This window comes from Callorhinus ursinus, unplaced genomic scaffold (genome assembly GCF_003265705.2).
Source record: "Callorhinus ursinus isolate GAN/ISIS: 27379988/994484 unplaced genomic scaffold, GSC_fseal_2.0 scaffold28, whole genome shotgun sequence".
In the NCBI taxonomy this organism is placed as follows: domain Eukaryota; kingdom Metazoa; phylum Chordata; class Mammalia; order Carnivora; family Otariidae; genus Callorhinus; species Callorhinus ursinus.
In genome coordinates, this window is record NW_027397090.1 from 17000845 (window position 1) to 17028056 (window position 27212).

The following is a 27212-nucleotide window of genomic DNA, read 5'->3' on the forward strand; positions in this document are numbered from 1 at the left end:
GCAGGGAGTCTGCTTCTCCCTTGACCCTCCCCCCTCTCGTGCTTTCTATCTCATTCTCGCTCTCTCTCTAATAAATAAATAAAATCTTTAAAAACAAAAAAACAAAAATAACGTTAGTTACCAGACAAAACAGATCATTAAAAATCATTAAAAATGAAGACTGCCCAAAATGATAAATATGTGGGTAAATATAAATTGTTTTACCTTTTTAAAATAAGTTCTTTATAGTTTACTATTTAAGCAAAAACAATACCCAAGTGTGCTGGTATAATAAAAAAATACAACACATATAGAAACAAAATGTATTACAATAGCACAAAAGGTTGGAGAGGGAGATGGAAATAGGTTACAGGTTTTTACAATATAGGTGAATTGGTATTATTTCAGGGTAGATAGTGGTACGTTAAAGATGCATACTTGTGATACTGTGATTTATAATAAATTTATATTTGCTCTTTGTCCCATTTCTGCCACAGAGCTTCTAAAACCCTTGGAATTTCCTAAGTGATGAGAGTGATAAAGGTGTCTTTTGTTATGTTAAATCAGGTGACTTTCAGAAAGCACCTAAGAATGGGGGCTGGTTTCCTAGGAACTCATCCATGTGATTAGACTGTGAGTAGGAGGTTGGAATTTACAGTTCCACGCTCTTCAGCCTCTGGGGAAGGGAGAAGGGCTGCATGCAGGTTAAGTCCTTTACCAATGGCCAGTTGATATAATCAGTCATGTCTATGTCATGAAGCCTCCATGGAAACTCAGGACAAGGTTCAGAGAGCTGAACCGGTGAGTACATGGAGGTTCAGGGAGATGCTGGGCTTGGAGAGGGCATGAAAACTCTGTGCTCTTTCCATGTGACTTGTCCAGTTTCTCCCGTTTGACTGCTCCTGAGTTCCTTTTATAATAAACCAGTAACAAGTAAGATGTTTCTCTGAGTTCTGTGAGCCACTCTAGCGAGTTAAGTGAACCCTAGGAAGGAGTTGTTGGGGCCTCTGATCTATACCCTTTATGTCAGAACCACAGGTGGCAACCTGGGTTTGAGACTTATGTCTGAAGTGGAGGGGAGGGGGCAGTCTTTTGGGACTGAGCTCTTAACAGGTGCTACACTATCTCCAGGTAGATAGTGTCAAAATTGAGTTGAATTGTAGGACACCCAGCTGGTGTCAGAATTTGATGGTGCTGGTGGAAAACTCACACATCTTAATTGGTATCAGAATTGTAATAATCTAAATTGGAGAGCAACCACCCCCCCCAAAAAAAGTGGTACAAGTAATAATTATAACAAAAATTGGATAGTAAAATACACAATTCAAAAGAATACAGAAACAAGAAAGAAAAAGGCTAGGACAAATAAGAAAGATGATATATTTAAATATATCAAACATGGCAGTGTATTTATATTAAATGTAAGGGTTCTGAATACTCCCAGTTAAAACATGGACATTATAAAACTTAATGAAAATCAAGACCTAACCATAAGCTGTATATAAGAAACGCATAAATCATTTGATACATGTTGGTTAAGAGTGAAGGATGGAAAAAAAGATATACCGTGCAGATTCCAAAGTAAGACAACCTAGAGTGGCTAAATGAATATACCAAGGAGACTCCTTGATAAGGAATACTACTAAAGAGAAAGATGAAATTTTCATAATAATTATCTAACATAATCTAAATACATGTGAATCCAATAAAAAAAAAAACTTCAAAAATACATGAAGCCAAAATTGTTAAAAAAAAAACTTCAAAAATACATGAAGCCAAAATTGTTGAAAAAAATAGAGAAATCCACAGTTAAGATTGAAGATTTTAACAGTTCTCTCTTCTTTCAAAAAGACTTGAAAACTTGAAACTTGAAAAACTTCAAAGTTTTTGGTAGAAATACTGCCTTAAACAGCCACAGACATCAAAGAAGCTCTGCCATATTATATATTTTTCATATGATTATGGTTCTTTTAAAAGAATTTGCATCACTTCAGAAATGTTTTTATTTGTAATCCAAAGAAGATCAGCCTATTTTTTCTGCCTGTTCATTTACAGAGATTATTGCCAAGTAATGGCTCATTACCAAAGGTTATCCTAAAATCAAAGCAAAACACATCCAGAGTCAGAGAGTAACCAATCTACATGCATACACAGTACTGTTTGTTCGTTCACAAAATGATTATGGGACATACGTTATGATGTGTATACACATTTGTTCTGTATTTATGTTATATGGACGCTTACATACTGAGTTTCGGTTATTGCACGTTCACAGAGAAATGAATCGACATTGTGCTTCCATTTATACTTACTACATAAAGATTTTCTTTGAAGTTTCACAGAGAAATAAACATTAAACTGGTGTGAACAGAGATTTCTGCCCAAGTTTCAGAGATTTCTTTTTCTTCTAAATAACATCGAATAACATGTGGTTGTGGAGTGGTCCTTCTGGCCGCCACGTGAAGGGTGGTGATCACGGCCCCGCGGGAGGCCCCCCCTTCCCTCTGGGAACTCTGAAGGAATATCGCCGCTTGCTGTGGAGGTGGCGGACCATTTGCTTCTGACGATTATCTGATGTTTCAGGAAATACCAGCTCGTCTCCATCTGTACATATTTTTAAACAAAACAACAGCATCCTTTAAACTGTTAAAAGGCCTCCCCGTCCATAAATTGCACATTAATCTCACAATTAAGGAACTGTACAAATATACGAGTCTAATTTTTAAAAGTTAAAACTGGATGCTTATGGCATCCATTATCCATTATCAAGAATATGAAGGGAACATTAATGAACAGAATTTAATGTTCAGTTAAAACAGTACTTGAAAAATAAATCTGTGCTGATATATAGACTTATATATCTATAAAGCAGCATCATTTCTTTAGGAGAGAGCATTTGCATTGGTGTCTTTCCACTTTGATTGGCCTTCACATGTCTATGCTGTTTTCGTCCTACCAGATTTTTGTGGTGTAAGGGCATTAAAATATTCTGTTGTGCTGCAGGGTAAAATGTAAAGGGTGAATTTTTCTATAAATAAAAACAATTACTGTAACAAAGCAAAGCATTTCTGAGGCCCCACAACAGGAGGAAGAGGTACAGAGGTGGGGTAAAGTGGAGGTATACGTACCTACTGGAGGTCAGATGTGAAAGGAAACCCTAGGAAGGAGTTGTTGGAGCCTCTGATTTTTACCCTGTATGTCAGAACCACAGGTGGCAACCTGGGTTTGAGACTTATGTCTGAAGTGGAGGGGAGGGGGCAGTCTTTTGGGACTGAGCTCTTAACCGGTGCTACTCTATCTCCAGGTAGATAGTGTCTATACCTACCTACTGGAGGTAAGAATCAGCCTCTACTCTCTGCCACTTCTAAACTTTGGGGAGGATGCAACTCTTCTGTAGACCCCTAGGAGTCCAGGGCCCACTCTATTTTAGTTCTTAATATCTAGAAGTAAATAGAACTGTCACCCAGAAACTATCAGAACTGTCTTAGACTTCAAAAAGAAAACGAGAAAGCTTGTTACAGGTTAAATTGAGTCTCCTCCCAAAAGATATTAATGTCCTAACCTCCGGTACCTGTGAATGTGACCTTATTTGGAAATAGGATATTTGCAGGTGATCAAGTTAAGATGAGGTCATTGCAGTGACCAACCTGGAGCAGGTTGTCTCTCACAGCCTTCAAAGGGTACAAACCCTGCAGTCACCCTGATCTTAAACTTGTAGCCTCCAGGACTGATAGGCAATAAATTTCTGTGGTTTAAGCCACCTAGTCTGTGGTACTTTGTCATGGCAATCCTAGCAAACTAATACTTAGCTACACTCTGCCTTCCATTCTGTCAGTAAAATAAAAAAAGAAATGAATCCATGTGGTTTTTTCATACCACAAATCTAGAGTCTAAAAATATAGGTAGGGGAGGCTGAAGTAGGGCTTGGAGAGGGAGATGCTACATCTGCTTTCAGTACATGAACTGCAGCTTGGTGCACTTCTAGACCCTCAGCTTGTTAGAAAGTGAATGAGTCTGCACAGTGAACATTATAAATGGTGATTACATTGTTTACAGGTGCTTATGTCCAACCATGCCTAGATCAGTCCCACTGGAAAATAACAACTGTGCCAAAAGTAAATGTTGTATGTATACAGATATGCAACGATGAAGGAGAATCACTCTTTGCCACCAGCACATTGAATCAATGTCACATCTTCTCCACTTGCTTGCTCTGTGACCTTGGGAAGTCAGCTAGAGACATGGTCTCTTAGAAGTAGTTCTACTAAGAAGAGAAGTTGTTTCTTACATGTCATCTTATTTTTGAAATATATTAATCTAATTGTCTCCGAAAGCAAAATATTTAGGGATCCTTCACTATTCAGGGGTCGAACCTAAAATAATAAAAAGCAAGATTACCATCTCAAATAATTTTTTAAAATTAAGTTATAAGTCTATTTGCTTATATATAAAGCATTAGTTAATAAAATATTCTAAGCACCTGCCTCAAAATACTTTATTCTCAAAAACAAAACAAACAAAAAAACAGAAGAATACCAGTCAAAGAGAATGGCTGTTGTTACAAAATCATGGATAAAATTTCAGAAACATGAATATCATAGGTTAAAGAAATCTGAAAATTGGTAACAAATAGAAATACATTCCATTTTTAAGTTAACTTTTTAAAAGTTACTAGTAATAAAAGGTTATCTTCAGAAGATTCATCTGCCTCATAAATTCATTTTATCAAACAGTTAATGTGACTGATTCACATTTAGAATGCTGGAAAACTTTCATGTTTTATGTAGTTGGGCAGTCCTTGCAAAAGCTTTTTCCAAGCTGATACTGTTTAAAGTAGGACAAAATCTCACATAATTGTGACTACATTCTTCATCCTATTCCTGTATAAACTTTTTTTTGATACATAGCTCATCTTATGTATAAATATCCCGAAATTTAATTATTCTTAAATCTTCACTGATCTTTTCTTACAGAATGGCAGTCTTTATTGTTTAAATTTTTATTTATGTTTGAGATTATTTGTAGTAGAGGTATACATTTTTTATTATGAATTTATAAAATCCTAATTGAGAATCTTAAACACAGGTTTGGTTATATATACATATATTTTTTTTTCCTTAGCTTGTAAAATTTCCTTTGTCAGGATGCAAAAGTATACTAGGTGAAAATTAGTAACAAGTAAAAGAAACTAAACTGAATGTGGTATGTAGCATCTATAGTGTATGACAAAAATAAATACATATAAATGTACTATTTGATCATAACAATCCTGCTTTAATGCAAGTATGAATCACAAAATAGCTTTTGTACTAGTAATAAAATTAACCAATTGGGGTTTTGATGCGGACTTTCTACTCTCAACTCAGCCTTCAAATTAGTAAATGCACAAATGAATATTCCTGTTTCCATTTTCAGCCAGTAATTCATTAGTCACATGATCTCAATGTCAAATCACCTTCTTGAGAGGGACAGTCTGGATCCAATCCATGGAGTTCACGTTAAAGATGTCCACTGCATTTTCACTGTACACGGAGAGATATGGGGCATTGTAACCTGGGAGATGGGGAGGAGGTGACAGCAAGTGTGGGCTTCAGGATTCATTTTTTAACTGGATTTTTTATTAAAATAATTATAAATTCACATGCAATTTTAAGAATACAGAAAGATCTTTTGCACACTCTGACTAGTTCAGCCCAATGTAACATTTCGTAAAACTAGGATACTGACATTGACAGAGTCAACCTACCCATCCTAGGCAGATTTCCCCAATTTACGTGTGTGTGTGTGTGTGTGTGTGTGTGTGTGTGTGTGTGTGTGTGTCTGTAGGTCTCTACAATGTTATCACCTGTGTAGGTTCATGTATCCCCACTACAGTCAAGATACAGAATGTTTACAACACCCAAGGATCCCTCAGCGTTCCCTTCTATAACCCCTCCCACATCCCCTCCTTCCCTAACTCCTGGGAATCAATAATCTGTCCTCCATTTCTAAAATTTTGTCATTTCAAAAATGAATGAGTGGAATCACACAGCATTCATGATAAATTATATCTGCTAAGCCATAATACATTAAAAAAAACAACTTTCAGATTGGGAACCTAAGAGAATCCCATTATAATATTCTAATTATATAGCTGCTGCCTCAAATATTTTTAATATGGTTAAAATAAATAAATGATGCACATGGTTTACATTTTAAAATATGACACAGTGAAAGTCTGACAAAAAGCTTTCTAACATTTTCATCTAATGGCAGCTTTATTAAGTAATTGCATAACATTTCAAAATCTGTGGCTCCTAAACTAATTCAGCTCATGGCAAGAATATAGTGCAAGATTAGAAAAGTATATGTGGAGAGTGAAGTGAATGAACAAAGCAGTGAAAACTTGCAGCCACTAACATTTTTGGAACTTTCTATGTTACTAATAATAATTTATGCACAATAGCCAAACTGTGGAAAGAGCCAAGATGTCCATCGACAGATGAATGGATAAAGAAGATTTGGTATATATATATACAATGAATATTATGCAGCCATCAAAAGGAATGAGATCTTGCCATTTGCAATGACATGGATGGAACTGGAGGGTGTTATGCTGAGTGAAATAAGTCAATCAGAGAAAGACATGTATCATATGACCTCCCTGATATGAGGAATTCTTAATCTCAGGAAACAAACTGAGGGTTGCTGGAGTGGGAGTGGGGTAGGAGGGATGGGGTGGCCGGGTGATAGACATTGGGGAGGGTATGTGCTATGGTGAGCGCTGTGAATTGTGCAAGACTGTTGAATCACAGATCTGTACCTCTGAAACAAATAATGCAATATATGTTAAGAAAAAAGAAAGGATAGCAGGAGGGGAAGACTGAAGGGGAGGCAATCGGAGGGGGAGACGAACCATGAGAGACGATGGACTCTGAAAAACAAACTGAGGGTTCTAGAGGGGAGGGGGTGGGGTGATGGGTTAGCCTGGTGATGGGTATTAAAGAGGGCACGTTCTGCGTGGAGCACTGGGTGTTATACACAAACAATGGATCATGGAACACTACATCAAAAACTAATGATGTATGGTGATTAACATAACAATAAAAAATTTAAAGAAAAAAATAATTTATTATGAAAGTCTCACATGAATGTCTCCCCATTAAAGCAATAGCAGTATAACAACTCCTCCTGTGCTTGGGTTGTGCCATCCTTCTCCCTTTTCTTATAGCCAAGCTCTTAAGAGTGCCATCTAACTTTCTTCCCCCACTTTCACACCTCAGTCCAAGCAGTCTGACTTGTGCCCTAACTCCTCCATTAAAACTGCTCTCACAGCAAGTCGTCAACCACCAATTGTTGCTGAAACCAACGGAAACTTTTTAGTCTGTCTTACTTGACTACTCAGTGATACTCGCCTTCAGGAATTATCCTTTGTGGGCTTCTTGCCCCCTAACCACCCCTCTAACATTTGTGTTTCTTGGTTCTCTACCCTGTGCCCTTTTCTCTGTTTACTCTCCCATTGGCAGTACAAACTCAGCATGTCCAAGGAATCAGACTGACAACATCAGAAACTAGTAATCCATTTTAGCATTGCCACGAGTAGATGAGCAGATATCGTGTGCCCCAGTGTGCTTCAGTGTGACATATACAACACTATTAATGACGTATTCTTAATAATTGTCTTTAGAGCTCATCTTCAGTTACAGGAAATTTAGAATATAAAGGAAGAAAGAAAGCACCATGAGGAAACAGATCCAGATTGTGGAACATCCTGCAGGACAAAAAAAATCAGCAGCATGGAAGACCACTCAAGATTAGACAATATTTAAGATATAATAATAATAAGGAATACGTGGACCTTCTTCAAACTTTGATTCCAAGAAATACATTGTCAAAAGAGACATCTTTGTGATAATCAGGAATATTTGAACATGGACTATGTTTGATGAAAATAAGAACCATTTGTAACTTCTTCAGGGGTGATAATAGCAATGTGGTTTTATGAGAAAATGTCCGTATTTTTAGAGGTGTAATATAGTGTATAGAGGTGGAATGATAAGGACTTCTGGGATTTGATTTAAAGTATTTCAGTACAACAAAAAAGAAGTTGAATTATCACAACCTTCATCCCCTGTCTGTGTCTGCCCTTTCTTGTGTTTTATTAGTAAGTATCAGTGACATCCACCCATTTGCTCAAGTTCCATCTGAGAATCATTACTGATTGTCTTGTACCTCAGCTTCCACTGCCAATCAAGTGTAAAGTTTTGTCAGTTATATCTCTTCAATATCCCTCAAATTCTCTCCTCTCCACCCTAACTGCCTCTACTTTACACAATTTTAATCCACAATTTCTACAATGACCTCCAAGTTGGTCTCTTGGCCTCCAGTCTTACGTTGCATCATCTTTAATCTAACCATTGGAACCTAGGGATTTTTCTGAAATGTAAATCTAATCATGTGCCTACAAAACACCTTCTGTGGTCTGGCTCATGACAACCCCTCCAGCCCCATCTCTTGGACTGTCATCTTGAACTCGATGCCTGAAACACTGAACTTATAGTTCCTCACAAAGTGCAGTTTGGATGGCCTATTCCAGTTGTGATGAAGCAGCTGATATTGGACATACCCTGCCACCATCAGTAATTATAAAGCTGGAAAAAAAATATATATGAAGTAACTTTTTAGGTATTAATATAAAAGCACAGGACTGCCATCCCTAAAAAAGGAGAAAGATGTGAGGTAGATCCTACATTCCCCTAGCTTTCTGCTAGGGAAAATTTCCGAACTGCTGTGCAGAAAAATGGAGCCCAAGGAGAGAGTGGAAGTTTTGCTGGGCAGAGGAAACAGATTCTAATGTGTCTGGAATTTGCAAGGTAGAGTACCTAGAGGAAAGAGCCACAAAAAAGTCCCAGACATCTGCACACCAGATCCCTCAAAGTCCCTAGGCCAAATCCAAAGGTGCTCATGGGCAGAGCAAAACTCCATGAGACCTGCTCCGAGCATTGAGGGATGAACAGAAATTTCATAGGTAGTACAGTGTTGGAAAAACATTAGATTTCTGACCTAGACAGTGGAGAGACATTGGCAAAAACCCTGGTCATTCAGTTGAGACCCCAAAAAGGCCATTCTTTAGGAGTAAGGACTAAAAGAAAAGCCAAAATAGGCCCATCCTAACAAAGCATAAGGCCAAGCCTCAGCAAGACCAAGGTGACTAGTCCATCAGTAGATTGCCTATCAGAACAAAACTCAGTACTCTCTAGAGAAATGCATAATGTAGTCGAGTCTGTATGTCCTAGCATCCATAACATCCAGTGAAGGGTAAAAAAAATAAGATGTAAAAAAAGCAGGAAAATATCATCCTGGAGCAAGAAGAAAAAAAAGTCAATAGAAACAGACCAACAGATGAGCCATATGTTGGAATAATTATAAATAATTATTGTAAGTGTCTCAGGACTTTGTGAAAAATATAAACATATTAGAAGATAGGACAATTTCACTAACTGGAAATTTCAAAAAAATTGAAATTATAAACAGAAGAATACAATATCTCAAATGCTTAATTCCTGGATAACCAGGGAAAAAACAGTGAAGTTGAAAATGGGGTCAACAGAAATTATCCAAACTGAAGGAGAGAAAAAAGGATTAAAAAAAAAAAAAGCCTCAGTGACCAAAATCAAGAGATCTGGGGGCACCTAAGTGGCTCGGTCAGTTAAGCATCTGTTTTTGGCTCAGGTCATGATCTTGGGGTTCTGGGATCCAGCCAGATAATTTGATCCCCAGAAAAGAGAAAATAGGTTAGAAAAATTTGTGGGAATACAATGCCTAAAAATTTTCCAAAATTAATGAAAGATATCAATCTTCAGATCCAAAAAGTTCTGAAAACCCCAAGCAGAATATATACAAAAAAAAAAACAAAAACAAAAACATGTAAGCCCATCATAGTCAAATTGCTGAAAACCAAAGATAGTGAGAAAATCTTAAAAGCAGCTGAATAGAAAAGACATGGAGAGAACAAGGATTAAAATGGTTGATTTCTCATCAGAAACAATGGAAGTCAGAAAACTGGAATGTTTTTGAAGTGTTGAAAGACAAAAACACTTCACATTTCTTTAGCTGGCCTTCCCTGACCGACTGGTTTAGATTAAGCATCCCTCCTGTGTGCTCTTGTAGAATACTCTGCTCCCCTATCACAGCACTTTCTTAATTATTGGTCTCATCTCATGATTATAATCTACATACGGACACAGACTAATTTATCTTATGTTTAATATTGTGCCCTTAACCCTTGGCAGAGTAAGTTGCTCATCTTAAGTGTTCAATACTATTCTCTAAGTGAATAAAAAAGGCTGTATTTAATTTATAAAATCATGGCCTGCACCAATAAAATATGAAATAAGCTAAAATTATTTAGGAATATTACATGTGTACTTCACATAAACTAAACCAAAAGGTAAAAAATAGTAACTATTTCTTATGGTTTATTAATGTGTATGTGATTTTCAGTGACCATGACGATAACCTATTTAGGAGCTTACAAAAAGCAACAATTTGGATTAAGGATATATTTAAGGTAAATTTTCCTATGAATATAGTAAAAGATAAAGGCTAAGTTATCACATGCATGACTTAGATATAACTTCACTGGAGCTGTTCTACTTAAAAAGCCTTAGAAAAATCAGGAAATGTCTTCAGTGATGTTTTCAGAAATAAAACCTATCACTAACAATAGCAGAAATAGAAATACAATAAAAAAGGCAAGAAAGATACAGAAAGACAAGGGAACAAATTTTAAGACAGCCTTACAGCAATAAGTTGGAGTTGCAGGCCACATCAGTTCAATTGGCCTAGATCGGAGGCCCCTGCTGTCAGTGTAAATTCCAATGCTCTTAAAACATAACAGATATTCAATACTGGAGATCTCAATTGCACAGAGAGCATCCATTGGTTGATGTGCAATAAACGATAGTGTAGGATCATGTGAGTGGAGCATCCTGTATGGAATTCCTTCTCTTCTCAAGGGATATCTCAGGAATCCTGACTGGAATCCTACACAAAGCTCTTCACTGAAGATAGCCATCCACTGGACATTGGTTGGGATTTGGAGCTCTTTAAATTTTCTGTGAGAAATTTTCTTGCTCTGAAACAGCTCATAACAAAAGACTTGGCTTTTCCTAGCTACACAGAGGCATGTATGGGCCCCTTGGCACACTGTTCCAGAAGTCATTGTCTGACACCCTTTTGTTTCTGCCAGCTTGTGAATATCAGTCTTCCGTCCATCCAAAGCTGACATGGGGAACAGTTGCACATGGTGACTTCTCCCAGAGATCACTGCAACCATCTGGCCATGGGGAATGAGCTCAATCTGATGAATCTTCTTCATGTCACCAACCCGAATAATTTCTACACAAATAAACATAGTTATAAGTCATTTTCAAATTCAAAATCTCTATTTATCTTGAATGTTCTCTTCAATTTTATGCAAAAGCAATTGAAAAGGGTCAGTAAAAATGATCTCATAAATCTTCTTAATGTTTTTAATGTGAATAAATTCTTTGCAAATAAATTGGCAAGTCACATTCAAATTAGCAATGTCTTCTTATTTTTTTTTTAATTTTAATGAGGTATAATTGAGGTATACCATTATATTAATTTCAGGTATACAGCAGAATGATTCAATATTTGTATATACTGCGAAATGATCACCACAATAAGCTAATTAACATCCAGAACCATACATAGTTAACAAAATTTTTGTTCTTATGATGATAATTTCTAAGATCTACTCTCTGAGCAACTTTCAAATATACAATACAATATTAACTATAGTCACCATGTTATACATCATACCTCCACAACTTATTTATTTTATAACTGGCAACTTGTACCTTTTGACTCCATTCATCCATTTTGCACCCTCCCTTCCCCACCTCTAGCAACCACCAATGTGTTGTTATCTATAAGCCCGTTGGTGTGTGTGTGTGTGTGTGTGTGTGTGTGTGTGTGTGTGTGGTTTGCTTGTTTGTTTAGATTCCACATAAAAGAGCCATCATACAATATTTGTCTTTGTCTGATTTATTTATTCACTTAGCATAATACCCTAAGGTCCATTCATGTTGTCACAGATGGAAAGATGTTCTTTTTATGGCTGAATAATATTCCATTGTATAGAATACCATAGTTTTTTATCCATCCATCCATTGATGGACACATAGGTTTCACATCTTGATTATTACAAATAATTCTGCAGTGAACATGGGGTTGCAGATAACTTTTCTAGTGAGTGTTTTTGTTTTCTTTGGACAAATCACCAGAACTAGAATTGCTAAGTCATATAGTAATTCTATTTTTAATTATTTGAGGAACTTCCATACTGTTTTCCACAGCAGCTGAACCAAATTACATCCCCAGCAATTGTATATGAGTTCTCTTTTTTCCACATCCTTGCCAACACTTGTTATTCCTTATCTTTCTGATTGTAGTTTTGATTTGCATTTTCCTCAAGATTCGGGATGTTAAGCACATTTTCATGCCCCTGTTGGCCATCTGTATGTCTTTTTTGGGGGGGAAAAATGTCTATCCAAATCCTCTGACCATTTTTAAATCAGATTGGAGAATTTTTTGCTAGTGAGTTGTATGATTTCTTTATATATTTTAGATATATACCCTTATCAGATACAATTTTGCAAATATTTTCTCACATTCAGTAAATTGCCTTTACATTTTCTTGAAAATGAAGCCATTTGAAAAATGGTTTCCTTTACTGTAAGAAGAATGTTTTCTTATTTTTAAATTCTCTCCCAGTTATTACTCCAGTGACTCTAAGTCAGGTTCTAATAAAATCACAGACATAATCTCAGGGTAGATTTGAGAGGGATAGAAAAGGAGAGGAAGGAAAGGATAAGAGATCAAAAATCATATAGGTTCAAAAAAAGTAATTATTCCAGAAATAATATAATTGCCTTAACATTAACATAATAAAGCATAATAAAAAATGGTTATTTATTTACTTATCTTAGTCAATAAATTAGCTTAATAAACTTAAGCCCCGAGATTCTGACCATTCAGTGTCCAACAAATGGAAACATACCACTTTTTTAAGACTTTATTTATTTATTTGACAGAGACACAGCGAGAGAGGAAACACAAGCAGGGGGAGGGGCAGAGGGAGAAGCAGACTCCCCGCGGAGCAGGGAACCTGATGCGGGTCTCGATCCCAGGACCCTGAGATCATGACCTGAGCTGAAGGCAGACACTTAATGGACTGAGCCACCCAGGTGCCCACATACTACTTTATTAGGGGAAAAAAAACTGTCCTTTTTTTCTGGCACTACATTGAATCCTTTATTACACAAGTATGTGTTGAGTGGCCCCTATGTGCCAGGCACTGTTTAAGTGCATGGAGTGCAGTGCAAACAAAACGAGACCAGTTCCTGTTCTCTTGCTGGACACCTGCTGGACCTTTCATGGGCCTCCTCAGCAGGACTGAGTCACCCACACAGCACAAGGAGTCCTTCGATGCAGAACACAGTTAATGTCCTTCAAATGTGGGTTCTCCTTTACCTAACCCATCGTACAGGTGCCAGACATTCAAGAGGACAGCGGTATAGAATGGCTCTGTTTGACTTCATCTAGTCCTCCATTTCTCCTTCAAACAACCATGAGCACCCAGACAAAAACAAAGAACTCTACTATCTTCTCCAAGAAATACCCAATTATATGTTATTACTCACTGTGGTACTGATGTAATGGCAGGGTAGGGGGTAACAAGCAGAACTGTGTTTTTTTTTTCAGGTGCCAATTTGAAGATAGTAAACTGAGTTCTTACAGTAGACTTATATAAAAATCACCTGTGAAGATATTTAGACTCTGGGGGATTATGGATCTCCAGATATTAGAAAAGTCATCATTTGACTTGAAAACATATCAAACCAGATCTGGAAGATTTACAGAATAAAAGAGAACAAATCTGTTATTGTTATTTTTAGCGTTATAGCAGAACAGTAGACTCTCCTTACCATCTATGGTAACGTGCACAACAAATAACCCTTCTTCATTTCCCAGAGCAATTCTTTTGTGATCTATATTTGACACATAAATATAAACGTCAAGGATTTTTTTTGGGGGGTGAACATTAAGTAAAGCTATTAAACTGGAAACTGGACAAATTTATCAATATGGAAAAAGTTTAAAAGTCAAATTAGATACATATTTAGCATATATAAAAATAAAACAATTAGCATTATTTTTCTTTCAGATTATAGAAATAAAACATGACTTTTCTCAACAAAAAGTTCATTATCTTTATGAATACTTGAAAAGAAGATAACATTTAAGTAATGGTATATTTCTTAATTTGCTGTCAGTAACTGTCTCGTGACTGAAAAAAATTGTATCATTGAATTTGTCAGTGCTCCTGGCCTGAACTGTAACAGCATTGGGTGTGTGTAAGAACACCGAACTAAAGCTCAGAGTGCAAGGAGAGCATTTATTGAGTGAATGCCTTGAATACAAAGCACAGAACCTTCCCTATATGAGCTCACTTAACCCTCTTCATAACTGGAATCTACACTCAATGCATAAGCACTTAACGGGTTCCACGTTACACAGCAGTAAATAGCAAAGTGGCTCTAAGGCAAAAGAAATGATGTTTAGGAAATAAAAATATTCTTGTTTATTGAATATTGATCTCGGCAATCATTCATTTGCTCATTATTTTTCAATTATTTATTGAGCTCGGGGCATTGGGAATAAAGATACGAAAGGTAGTCTCTGCTGCCAAGGTAGGTAGTTCACAATTACTACACAGGGTCACAGCACTGGTGCGTTGGAGCCAGATGCGTTTGGGAACTTAGAATTCCTCAGACTCAACAAAGGTATTACTGTTTATTAAAGAGACATCATTTTGCACAGGGCCTAGGGAACCATCATAGAATCAAGTATATTAATATCTTTGCTGAGTAGTAATGGGCAGGTGGGCTGTGGGGAAGACCCCTCAGTCAGTCAGGTTTGGCTGACACATGAGTTGTGAATAAAGTTATGGTTTTCAGATCCTAATCTGGAGATTGGGGTGAGGCATTCGAACCGAGGGCATAAATGTTGTAAATCCATACCTATGATTGCAGCTGTCTGGGTGGTTTTGATCAGGGGCAGACTGCTATCATAAGCCTCTTTCAGCACATAGACTGAGCGGTCTCTGGAGTGACTTTTTCTCAGCATCTTGTGCAAGTCACTCAGCACTCCCACCCACTCAGACTTGTCGTTCTCACTGTCTGCTAGGATTGGTACTGAGTACTGATTGCTAGGCGCCGAGAGCTGAGAAGCCGTGACCTGCAATGATTTAAGGAATATCTCGGTTATAAGAAAGCAGAACTCTTTATGCCAACCTATTTAGCATTTTTCATCAAAATCACCATTGGTAGATGACACTTCTAATACTATTACCCTCTCCTTGGTTAGTAGAATAAATGATGTGAGAGCATCAGAAGCCAGGCCAAAAGCAAAATGTCAGAATCACTTCTATTTTGATCCTTATAAAAATACTGGGTACTCTGTCTAAAGCATATTGAACTTCATTGATGAAAATAGTTACCATTTATTGAGGACTCTGTACCAGGAACTGCTCTAAGAAATGTACATATGTGAATTGATTTAATCCCCTGGAAAACTCAGCAGGTAGATACCACTATTCTGTCCATTTTACAGGTGAGAAGACAGGCACAGTGGGGAAAATTGCTAGCAGTATGATGCCAGAACCCCCACTCTGAGCCTCTCTGTTTCTTCAATTCTAGACACAGCTTTACACCTTTTGATAAGTGTCTTAATTGCAATCAGGCAATGTGTCTTAATTGCAGTCATCATAATCAATTTTGATATTATGCAACATTCAGGGGTCCTTTGTTATTAAGTCACAAATACTTAGAAGTAATTATGCTTTCCTGGCTGCTACATGCCTATAACTTACATCATTACTAGTGAATGGCAAATAAAATTTAAATTTAAAAATAGATTCTTAGCCTAGCAGCACCCTAAATTTTATGTAAAACTTTTTTTGTAAACATCAATTAAGCAGGAGTAGCATAATAAATTCCTGCTTCCTAAGTCAGTGCCAATGGCCAGGACTTTGTAGGGTTTCTTGGTGGTTGGGTAGGGTCTACATAGATTTCTATCCCTGGTCTAAGGAACTAGAAGTACCTTTGTGCAGCCTGTATTAAATACAAGAGTCATGGGTTGACTGTAACCACCTGGGTCACAAGGGGACTGCAGTCCTTTGCTTTCTCTGTCACTTTATAGATAGAGAATCACTTCCAAAATCACTTTAATTTTTTATATGAATTTTAAAGAGCAGAGTGTTTATTCTTTAAGAGAATGCAGAGATGCCTGGGTGGCACAACTGGTTGAGCATCTGACTTGGTTTCGGCTCAGGTCATGATCTCAGGGTTGTGAGATCAAGCCCCAGGTCAGGCTCCATGCTCAGCACAGAGTCTGTTTGTGTTTCTCTCTGCATCTCCCTCTGCCCGCCCCCCCTGCCACGTGCACTTTCTCTCTCTCCCTCTAAAATAAATAAATCTTTTTAAAAAAAGATTGCAAAAGTACATTCTTCCTTGATTTTTTATTTTGTAATCTTGGTTTGAATTTGAATTGACTTCAAAAGTTTGCCTCAAAGGAAACAATTTTACAAAGTGCTTCTAGTTTCAGAAGCCACACACTCATGCTACCACAGGTCCACGATGAACCATTGGTCATGATGACCTTGAAGGAGGTCATCTCTCTTTCTCCGTCACTGTTTTTCCCTTCTTCGTTCATACTACCAATACCACTCTGCTTTGTAAGCTTCTGTTTTCAGCTATAGACTGACATCTGTCCTGTTAACTTATAGTGTAGAATGAATGGACCTCCTCAGGAACATCTGCGTTTTAAAGGCTTAGATTTAACTGTAGGATGGAAAGACTGTGGCTCATGTAAAAAGCTCTTTACATTATCCCCAACTAGAAATAGGGGAATAGATTTATTGTCACAAGTGGGAGGTAGGAAGGGGGGACATGATCCCCCAGCACTTCTGAAATCTCAACCTTCAATGACCTTCAGCAGCACAAAGTGCTTTGACCCTCTATAGACAGCCAAGAAAGGGATGAAACAAAATGTACCATCCAGAGATCCAGTGGCAGCATGCATGCTTACTTTAAACATACGGGGCATTTCCTTTCTCCTTGCAGGAATAAAATCGGAGGGCCAGACAGAACTGACAGAAAATGCTCCATCCCTGGAGGAAAAGCAAGACACTGAAAGTGAGTAGAATCACCTGAAAGTGAGTAAAACAATATATAAACATAATCATCAATTTTAGTTTCATTGATTTTTTTACATTCTTTTCTGTAGTAACTGATATTAATCCAAATATTGTATCAGCCGTGCTTGGCCAGCAGCATATTAGAAAACCCAAGTATGGGCACCTGGGTGGCTCAGATGGTTGAGTGTCGACTTTTGGTTTGGTTTAGCTTGTGATCTCAGGGTTGTGGGATCAAGCCCCACAGCAGGCTCCCACTTTCTCCCTCTTTCTCCCACTCACGCACTCTCTCTCTCTCTCAAATAAATAAATCTTAAAAAAAAAAAAGAAAGAAAGAAAACCCCAGTAAACTCTAGGCTGACCCCAATTCAGACAGTCCTCATGGACTGGAATAGGAGCACCTGACTGACTCCAAAGCCACTGCCTTGTGCCCTCAGATCAGCTGCTTTGATAGATTTTTTAAATGTTACCAAGGTATACCTGACATACAACTGCGCATATTTATAAAGTGGACGATTAGAAAAGTTCTGATTTATGTATACACCCGTGAAGCCATCACCACAAAATGTACATGATGAACATGTCCTTCACCCAAAAAAGTTTCCTGGGACTGCTTTGTAATCCCTCCCCTTCCCCAGTCAACCACTGATCTGCTTCCTGCCACTTTAGTTTGAATTTTCTAGCATCTTATATAAATGACGACATACAATATGTATTTTTTCTGTCTGGCTGCTTTTTTTGCAGCATAATTATCTTGAGATTCATTCATGTTGTTGCACAGACGAATATTTAATTTCTTCTTATAGGTTTGCAATATTCCATTGTATGGATATGCCACAACGTATCCCTTCACCCAATAATGGATATTTGGGTTATTTCAAGTTTGGAGCTATTTTAAATAAAGCTGCTATGACTATTCATGTGTATCTTTCATGGACATATGATTTCTCTTGAGGAAATACCTGGGAGTATTTCCAGGTATTCCAGTCTCTCCAGAGAGATGGAATGATATAGTAGATGTGCATTTAACTTTTCAAGGAACTTCCAAACTCTTTTCCAAAGTGGTTCCTCGATTTACAAAGCAGTGTAAGAATGTTCTAGGTCCTCACATCCTCCCAACACTGGAAATGGCCAGTCTTTTCAATTTTAGCCTTTATTATGGATGTGTAGTGCCATCACATGGTAGTTCTATTTGAATTTACCTAATAATTAATGATGTTGAGCATTTGTTCATGTGCTTACTGCCCATATGCGTATCTTCTTTGTTGAAGTATCTTTTCAAATTTTTGCCCATTTTTTGAAAATTGGGCTATTTATTCTCTTATTATTGAGTTTTAACAATTCTTTCTACATTTTGGATATAAGTCCTTATCAGGAGTTCAATTTCCCCCACTCTGCAGTCCAATTTATCAATTTTTTTTTCTTGTACGTGTTGTGCTTTGGTGTTATATCTAAAAATTCTTTGTCTTATCCATGGTCAGAAAGGTTTTCTCCTTTGTCTACTTCTAGATACTTTATAGTTTTAGGTTTTACATTTGGTTCTATGATCTATTTTGAGTTAATTTTTGTATATGGTAAAAAGTATTGATCAGAGTTTTTTTTTTTTTTGCATACAAATATCTAAAATTCCAGTATCATTTGTTGGTAACCTTTACAACTTGTAGAAAATATTGTATACAGTTGACCCTTGAACAATGTGGGGGTTAGGGGCATTGACCATCCCCGTGCAGTTAGAAATCCATGTATGACTTTTAACTCCCCAAAAACTTTATTGCTAGTTGCCTACTGTTGATTGGAAGTCTTACTGATGACATAAACAAGTAGATTAACACATATTCTGTATTTTATATATGTTATATACTATATTCTTAAAATAAGCTAGAGAAAAGAAAATGTTCTTAAAATCATAAGGAAAAGCAAGTACATTTACACTACAGTATGCCCTGTGTTTATCAAAAAATCATTTGCATGTAACTGGACTGTGCAGTTCAAACCTGTGTTGTTCCAGGCCAACTGTCTAACTAGTAGAATAGAAAATCCAGAAATATATACACAAATCTGTTATGTATATAAATATATTTTGTATACTTGCAAATATGTTTTGTATGTATATTATAAATGTTTTATATATGTATGTATTTGTTTATGTATTTCTGGATTTGTTCTTTTTTTCAAAGTTGTTTTGTCTCTTCTACCTCTTTGCATTTCCCTATGAATTTTAAAATTAATTTGTCAATTTCTACAAAAAGTGAAAAAGCCTGCTGGGATTTTGATTAAGAATGTGTTGAAAGTATAGATCAATTTTGGGAACACTCATATTTTTAAAATATTGACTTTTCCAATGCATGAACAGTCACTCTCCATTTATTTAGGTCTTAGTTTTTTAATCAATATTTTATAGTTTCAGTGTACAAGTCTTGCACATCTTTTGTCAGATTGATTCCTAACTTCTAATATGTTTTGATGCCATTGCAAATGGTATTGCTTATTTAATTTCAATTTCTGATTACTTGTTAGTATAAAGAAGTGCAGTCCATTTTTATATATTGATCATGTATCTTGCAAACTGGCTAAATTCATATATTAGTTCTAATAGCTTTTTTATAGACGGCTTTGGATTTTCTTCATGGATGTTCATTTTGTCTATGAATAACTTTGCTTCCTTTTTTCCAACCTGGATGTATTTTATTTCTTTTTCTTCCCAGCTAGGATTCCAGTACAATGTTAAATAAATCAGGGTGGTAAGAGTAAACATCCTTGTCTTGCTTTTGATCTTAGAAAACATTGAGTCTTTTGCCACTAATTTATGGTGTTAACGAGATTTTCATAGATGCCCTTATCAGGATGAGGGAGCTCCCTTCTAAGAGTTCATCAAGAATAAATGTGATTTCGTCAAATGCATTTACTGTATCTTTTGACATGATCTTTTTTCATATGTTAATGTAGTAAATTGATTTTGGAATGTTAATCCAACCTTCCTCAGATATATCATACTTGTTCATGATGCAATATAATTTTTATATAATATTGGATTCAAGTTACTAACATTTTGTAAAGACTTTTTGCAACTAAGTTCACAAAGAATATTGGTTTGTGCTTTTTAAAATATTTTATTTTATCTTGTTTTATCATGGTAAGTGTACTCTTGGTTCCCCATCCCGTTTCCCCCATTCTCCCACCCACCTCCCCTCTGGTAACCATCAGTTTGTTCTCTATAGTTAGTGTCTTTTTCTTGATTTCTCTCCCTCTCTCTTTTCCTTTGCTCATTTGTTTTGTTTCTTAAATTCCACATATAAGTGAGATCATATGGATTTGTCTTTCTCTGACTGACTTATTTTGCTTCACATTATACTCTCTAGCTCTATCCATGTGGTTGCAAATGGCAAGATTTCATTCTTTTTTATAGCTGAATAATATTCCTGTGTGTGTGTGTGTGTGTGTGTGTGTGTGTTCCACATCTTCTTTATCCATTCATCTGTCGATAGATCCTTGGGCCGCTTTCATAGTTGGGCTATTGTAAATAATGTGGCAATAAACATAGGGGTGCATATATCCCTTTGAATAAGTGTTTTTGGGTAAATACCCAGTAGTGCAATTACTGGATTGTAAGGTAGTTCTATTTTTAACTTTTTGAGAAACCTTCCTACTCTTTTCCACAGTGACTGTACCAGTTTGCATTCCTACCACCAATGGATGATGAATACATTGTATTCATTTTTCTCCACATTTTTTGTGGAGAAAATACATTTTTTGTGGAGAAAAATACATTTTTCTCCACATCCTTGCCAACACTTGTGGTTTCTTGTGTTTTTTATTTTAGCCATTCTGACAGGTGTGAGGTGGTATATCATTGTAGTTTTGATTTGCATTTCCCTGATGATGAGTGATGTTGAGAATCTTTTCATGTGTCTGTTTGCCACCTGGATGTCCTCTTTGGAGAAATGTCTATTCATGTCTTCTGCCGATTTCTAAATTGAATTATTTGATTTTGGGGTATTGAATTGTATCAGTTCTTTATATATTTTGGATACTAACCCTTTATCAGATGTGCCATTTGCAAATATCTTCTATTCAGTAGATTGCCTTTTAGTTTTGTTGATAGTTGCTTTTGCCATGCAGAAACTTTTTTTTTTATGTAGTTCCAACAGTTTATTTTTGATTTACCTTGCCTCAGGAGACATATCTAAAAAAGAGTTACTTCAGCTAATGTCAGAGAAATTATTGCCTAAGCTCTCTTCAAGGATTTTTATGGCTTCAGGTCTCACACTGAGGTCTTTAATCCATTTTGAGTCTATTTTTGCAGATAGTGAAAGATAGTGGCCCAGTTTCATTCTTTTGCACGTGGCTATCCAGTTTTCCCAACACCATTTGTTGAAGACACAGTCTTTTTCCTGTTGTATATTCCTTCCTCCCTTGTCAAAGTTTAATTGGCCATATAATTATGGGTTTATTTCTGGGTTTTCTGTTCTATTCAGTTGATCTATGTGCCTATTTGTATGCCAGTACCATACTGTTTTAATTAGTACTGTTTTCTAATAGAACTTAAAATCTAGAATTGTGATATTTCCAATTTTTTCTTTTTCAAGATTGCTTTGGCTATTCGAGGTCTTTTGTGGTTCCATACAAATTGTAGGACTGTTTGTTCTAGTTCTGTGAAAAATGCTATTGACATTTTGATAGGGATTGCATTAAGTCTGTAGATTGCTTTCGGGTAGTATAGGCATTTTAACAATATTTGTTCTTCAATCCAAAAGCATGGAATATCCTTCCATTTCTTTGCATTGTCTTGAATTTCTTTCATCAGCATTTTCTAAGGGTACAGGTCTTTTACTTCTTTGGATAAGTTCATTCCCAGATATTATCTTGTCTTTGGTGCAGTTGTTAATGGGATTATTTTTTTTTATTTCACTTTCTACTGCTTCATTATTAGCATGTAGGAATGCAACAGATTTCTGTACATTGATTTTGTATCCTGTGACTTTACCAAATTCATTTATCAACTCTACCAGTTTTTTGGTGGAGTCTTTAGGGCTTTCTATACATGACATCATGTCTTACGCAAATAGCGAGAGTTTTACTTCTTCTTTACCAATTTGGATTTTATTTCTCTATGTTGTCTGATTGCTTCCTGACCTTAGGGCAGAAGCTCTCAGTTTTTCACCATTGAGTCTGATGTTGGTTGTGGTTTTTCCAAATAAGGCCTTTATTATGTTGAGCTATATTCCCTCTAGACCTATTTTGCAGAGCGTTTTTTATCATGAATGGAAATTGTACTTTGTCAAATGCTTTTTCTGTATCTATTGAAATGACCACATGATTTTTACCCTTTGTTAGTGATATGACGTATCATGTTGATTGTTTTGTGAATATTGAACCACCATTGTGTCCCAAAAATAAATCCTACTTGACATGTACTGTATGACTTTTTTAATGTATTATTGGATTAGATTTGCTAATATTTTGTTGAAGAAATTTGCATCTATATTCATGAGAGATATTGGCCTGTAATTCTCTTTTTTTGTGGTATCTTTATCTGGTTTTGTTATCACAGTGATACTGGCCTCATAGAAGGCATTTGGAAGTTTTCCTTCCTCTTGTATTTTTTGGAATAGTTTGAGAAGAAAGGTTTGTAGTTTTCTTGTAATGTCTTTGTCTGGGTTTGGTATCAAGGTAATGCAGTTCCATAAAATGAGTTAGGAACCTGCTCTTCAATTTCCTGGAAAATTTTATGTAGAATTGGTATTGTGTGTTCCTTAGACATTCAATTAAAAAAAAAATACCTCAGTGAAACTATTTGGACTTGGAATTTTCTATAATGTTTAATTAAAATTGAATTACTTAATAGATACAGAGTTACTCAGTTATCTCGAGGTTTCCAGTCTGGCTGGTTGGAACAGGCACTCTTCTCTCTAATCTTTCAGGTGGTTCTTTCACTGGCATCTGGTAGTTTCCTCACATGCATGTGCTGATCAGTAATTTGCTGACTCCTTGAATGAGATCTTCTGTAGATCCCTGGAGATTTCTCTGTCTCTCCCTGTCAGCTCCATGTCTTCAACTCTAGGAGTCTACCTGGCTCTGCCTGGAATTCCGCTTCCTGTGTTATGTCCTAGAAACTCTCACAGGGCAGTAACTTGAGGCAAATATAGAGATCACCTCATATGTTTACACTTTTTAGGAGTCACTGCCTTTTATTATCTGATGTCCAGCACCTTAAATCAGTTTCTTGGTTGTTTCAGAGGGAAGGTTAAATATGGTCCCTGTAACAGGGGACTCCATTTAAAAAAAAAAAAATTCTTTTTAGTAATCTCTGCACCCAGTATGGGGCTCAAACTCACAACCCCGAGATCGAGTCACATGCTTTTCTGACTGGGCCAGTCCCGCACCCTGAGCCCCCGTTACTCCACTTTGGTTGAAAGTAGAAGTCTGTTTGATCTGGCTCACTTGATGATTTTCTGCTGCTTCAACACCTAAAACTAACTTATATCTTTCCCCCAATATGATCATTCTCCATTATAACTTTACTGCTGTTACCCTTTCTTATTCTTCATGACTTAAAACCTCAGTACCATCTATTATTGTTACTCTTTTCTTCATTTTCCTTTCTCTGTGAGATCACTTTAGTAGTATTTCTTGTACCCATCTCTTCTTTTGTAATTCCTGGAGCCATCACATTAGCGCAGACACTCATTCAATCTGAAGAAAGGACGATTGCAAGCTGGACTTGACTCCAGCATTGCTTTCATTTCCCATCCCCAACACCAAACACTCTCTCTCTCTCACATAAAAAATAAATCTACTGCCAGACTAATCTTTCAAAGTCACCTTCAAGATAATCTGGTTTCCTGTGCCAGTTATTCAAGGTACTATCAAATTTCTGACAAGGGTGACATTAACTAGTGTGAAGAATATAGAACAGAGTTTTTGAGTAAGGAATCAAAATAAGACAGGATAAATATGGAGACCCAAATAATCTGTGATAGAACATTCAGGCAGAACATATCATCATGGTGCAGGTGATACCTGGAGCCACAGGAAATGATGGGATCACCTTGGATGTGTGCAGAGGGGGAAGAGTAAAAGGCCAAGGAGAGATACCCAGATACACTAAGAGGAATGTGCAAAGGGACTTAAGAGATTCAGAATGGGGGGGGGGGAGAACATATTATTTCATCTCTTTCAATAAGATACACTTGCTACAAGTTCACTGATTCAATGATTCAATAATTCAATAATTACTTAATAATAAACACTTAAACATCTGCAAAAATGGCAGAGTAAAGATCTCTGAAGATTCTCTCCTTCATAAAAAAAAAAGAGGGAAAAAACTGGTAATATTAATCAAAATCAAATTTTTCAGAACTCTATAACCAGAGTTTGTGGCAATCTGAGGAGGATTTATTCAAGAAAAACAGCTAAATCTTGGTGGGAATCATGAGCTTTGTGGTGATTTAACTTGCCCTAGTTGCATGCTCCATTTTCCAGCTCCTCAGTAGCCTTGAAAAATGGCAGCCTCTTTACAGTGCATCCTAGAAGCCCATGGATACTGGGGGGAGCAGAAAAGAGGAGGCGGTATTAGAAAGAAACTGGTGTATTTGACTTAACTCAAAGCTCTCCAAGTTTGAAAAATCTATCCCCAAGGGGCATTTATAGAAAACAACTACCAGGAAGCATCTCGACTACACAGCTGCCTAGGCAGTGTTTAACAATGGGGGAAAAAAAGAGATTAATCAAAAATCTTGAAAAGATAAGATAGGACGTGAGATGTCCGTAGGGTCTTTGAAAAGCTCGGGCATATTGCTAAGAATCTAGATGTCGATGCACATGTATAGGGCTATGAACATTCCTCGGGCTGTACTATACTCAGGAAAGACCTGAGAAGGCCATAAGTTCTCACTTCTTGCTGACTTGGATGTGTAGATTAATGTTTTACATCAAATTTGGGAAGTTTTCAGCCATTATTTCTTTCATTATTCTTAAGGACTTGAGAAAGTAGAAAGTAAAAGCTAGGACAATGTTGTCAACTGCCTGGCTGAGTACTGAAGGAGTGACCCAATTTGCACACAAAGCCCTTCAGCAAAGACTGGGAGATATAATGGATCCAGATGCTTAAAAAAATCTCTGCACAGTCATTAGCTGACCATTAAGCTAACAAAGTAGCGACTTCAGTGACCACACATGACAAAGAATAAGGACTTTACAGATTAGTTCAGAAAAGTCACCAAAGAAACAAACAACAATTACAAGTAACAACAACAACAAATCCTGGAGAGGAGGTGGAATTTGATTACCAGAGTTGCCAATTTCATTAATTAAAATATCCACTTTTTAAGAAAAATTTATAAGACATGCAAAGAAACACAAAAGTTTGACCAATACACAGGAAAAATGCAGCCAGCAGAAACTGTTCCCCAGGAAACCCATATGTTAAATTTATTAGACAAAGATTTAAATCAGCTATTTTAAATATGTTTGAAGACCTAAAGGAAGCCACGGCTAAAGAACTAAAGAAAATTATAAGAATGATGTCTTGCCAAATAGAAAATATCAATAAGGAATCCAAAATTGTAAAAAAAAGAACGAAATAGAAATTCTGAAGTTGAAGAGTAAAATAACTGAAATGAAAAATTCACTAGTGGGGGTCAAAAACAGATTTGAGTAAGCAGAAGATAAAAATCACTGAACCTGAAGATAGGTCAGTTAATATTATCCAATCTAAGAAAAAGAAAGAAAAACGAATGAAGAAAAATGAACAGAGCCTCAGAGACCTGCAGGACATCATAAATAATACTAAGATACACATCATGGGAATCCCAAAGTTAGAGATGAGACGAAGGGGGGCAAAAGGAGTAATTAGATGAAGATCTTAACTCAATAACCTAACTTTCCACCTTAGTTACCTAGAAAAAAGAGCAAACTAAACCCAGAATAAACAGAAGGAAGGAAATAACAAAGAAAGAGTGGAAATTAATAAAACAGAACATAGAAAAACAAGAGAAAATCAAGAAAAGCAAAATTCGGTTCTTTAAAAAGATTAATAAAATTGGCAAGCTTTTAGCTAAACCAAGAAAAAAATGAGAGAAGATTCAAATTACTAAAATCAGAAATGAGAGAGGGAACATACCTAACCGACCTTTCAGAAATTAAAAGAAGTATAAGGGAATACTATGAACAATGACATGCCAAAAAAATTAGAAAATATAAAAGAATAGAAAAATTCCTAGGAAACACAAAGTATTAAAGCTAACTCAGGAGGCTATAGAAATCTGAATGGATTTATAACAAGTAGTGATTGAGATAGTCATCAGAAAACTTCCCATAAATAAAAGTTCAAGACCAGATGGTTTCATTAGTGAATTCTACCAAACATATTTAATACAAATCCTTCACAAATTCTTCCAAAAAAATAAGAGGGGAAAGAGTACTTTCCAATGCATTCTGAGGCCATTATTACTCTAACACCAAAACCAGGCAAAAATATCTAATAAAAGAAAACTATAGACCAATATTCTGTATTAATACAGATGGAAAAGTCCTCAATAAATTCGCAGCTAATCCAATCCAGCAGCATGTAAAAAGGATATTCCTATTTTTCTCACAACATAACCAAGTGGGATTTATCCCAGGAATGTAAGGTAGGTTCTATATTTAAAAAATCAATCGTGTAATACACCATAATAAAAGGGAAAAAAACCATATGACTCCCTCGATAGACACAGCAAAAGCATTTGTCAAAATCCAACACCCTTTCCCGATAAAAACACTTAACAAACTAAGAATAGATGGGAATTTCCTCAACCTAAAAAAGGGCATAAGCCGTAAAAAGTAATGAAATATGGATACAGGCGACATGGAGGAAACTTGAAAACAGTATGCTCAGTGAAGGAAGCCAAAGGCAAACTTCACATATGATTCCATTTATGTGAAATAACCAGAGTGGGCAAATCCGTAGAGACAGAAATAGATTCGTGGT

At 36.4% G+C, this 27212-nt stretch overlaps 1 protein-coding gene across 4 annotated transcripts in view; it reads right to left on the bottom strand.

The window, feature by feature from the left end:
• Window positions 1-2134: 2134 nt before the first annotated feature.
• The window catches only part of LOC112838664 (serine/threonine-protein kinase MRCK alpha-like), a 72696-nt gene continuing 47618 nt past the window's right edge, over window positions 2135-27212 (bottom strand). For 3 of the 4 annotated variants that reach the window (XM_073878180.1, XM_073878178.1, XM_073878177.1), the window contains 7 exons: window positions 17137-17218; window positions 15069-15285; window positions 13974-14036; window positions 10762-11358; window positions 5435-5532; window positions 4268-4352; window positions 2135-2583 (listed from right to left, as the gene is read on the bottom strand). In XM_073878180.1, coding sequence (XP_073734281.1) covers window positions 2453-2583; window positions 4268-4352; window positions 5435-5532; window positions 10762-11358; window positions 13974-14036; window positions 15069-15285; window positions 17137-17218 — 1273 coding nt within the window. In that variant the 3' untranslated portion in view covers window positions 2135-2452. The remainder of the gene's footprint in view (window positions 2584-4267; window positions 4353-5434; window positions 5533-10761; window positions 11359-13973; window positions 14037-15068; window positions 15286-17136; window positions 17219-27212) is intronic. The other variant, XM_073878179.1, reaches the window with a different exon arrangement.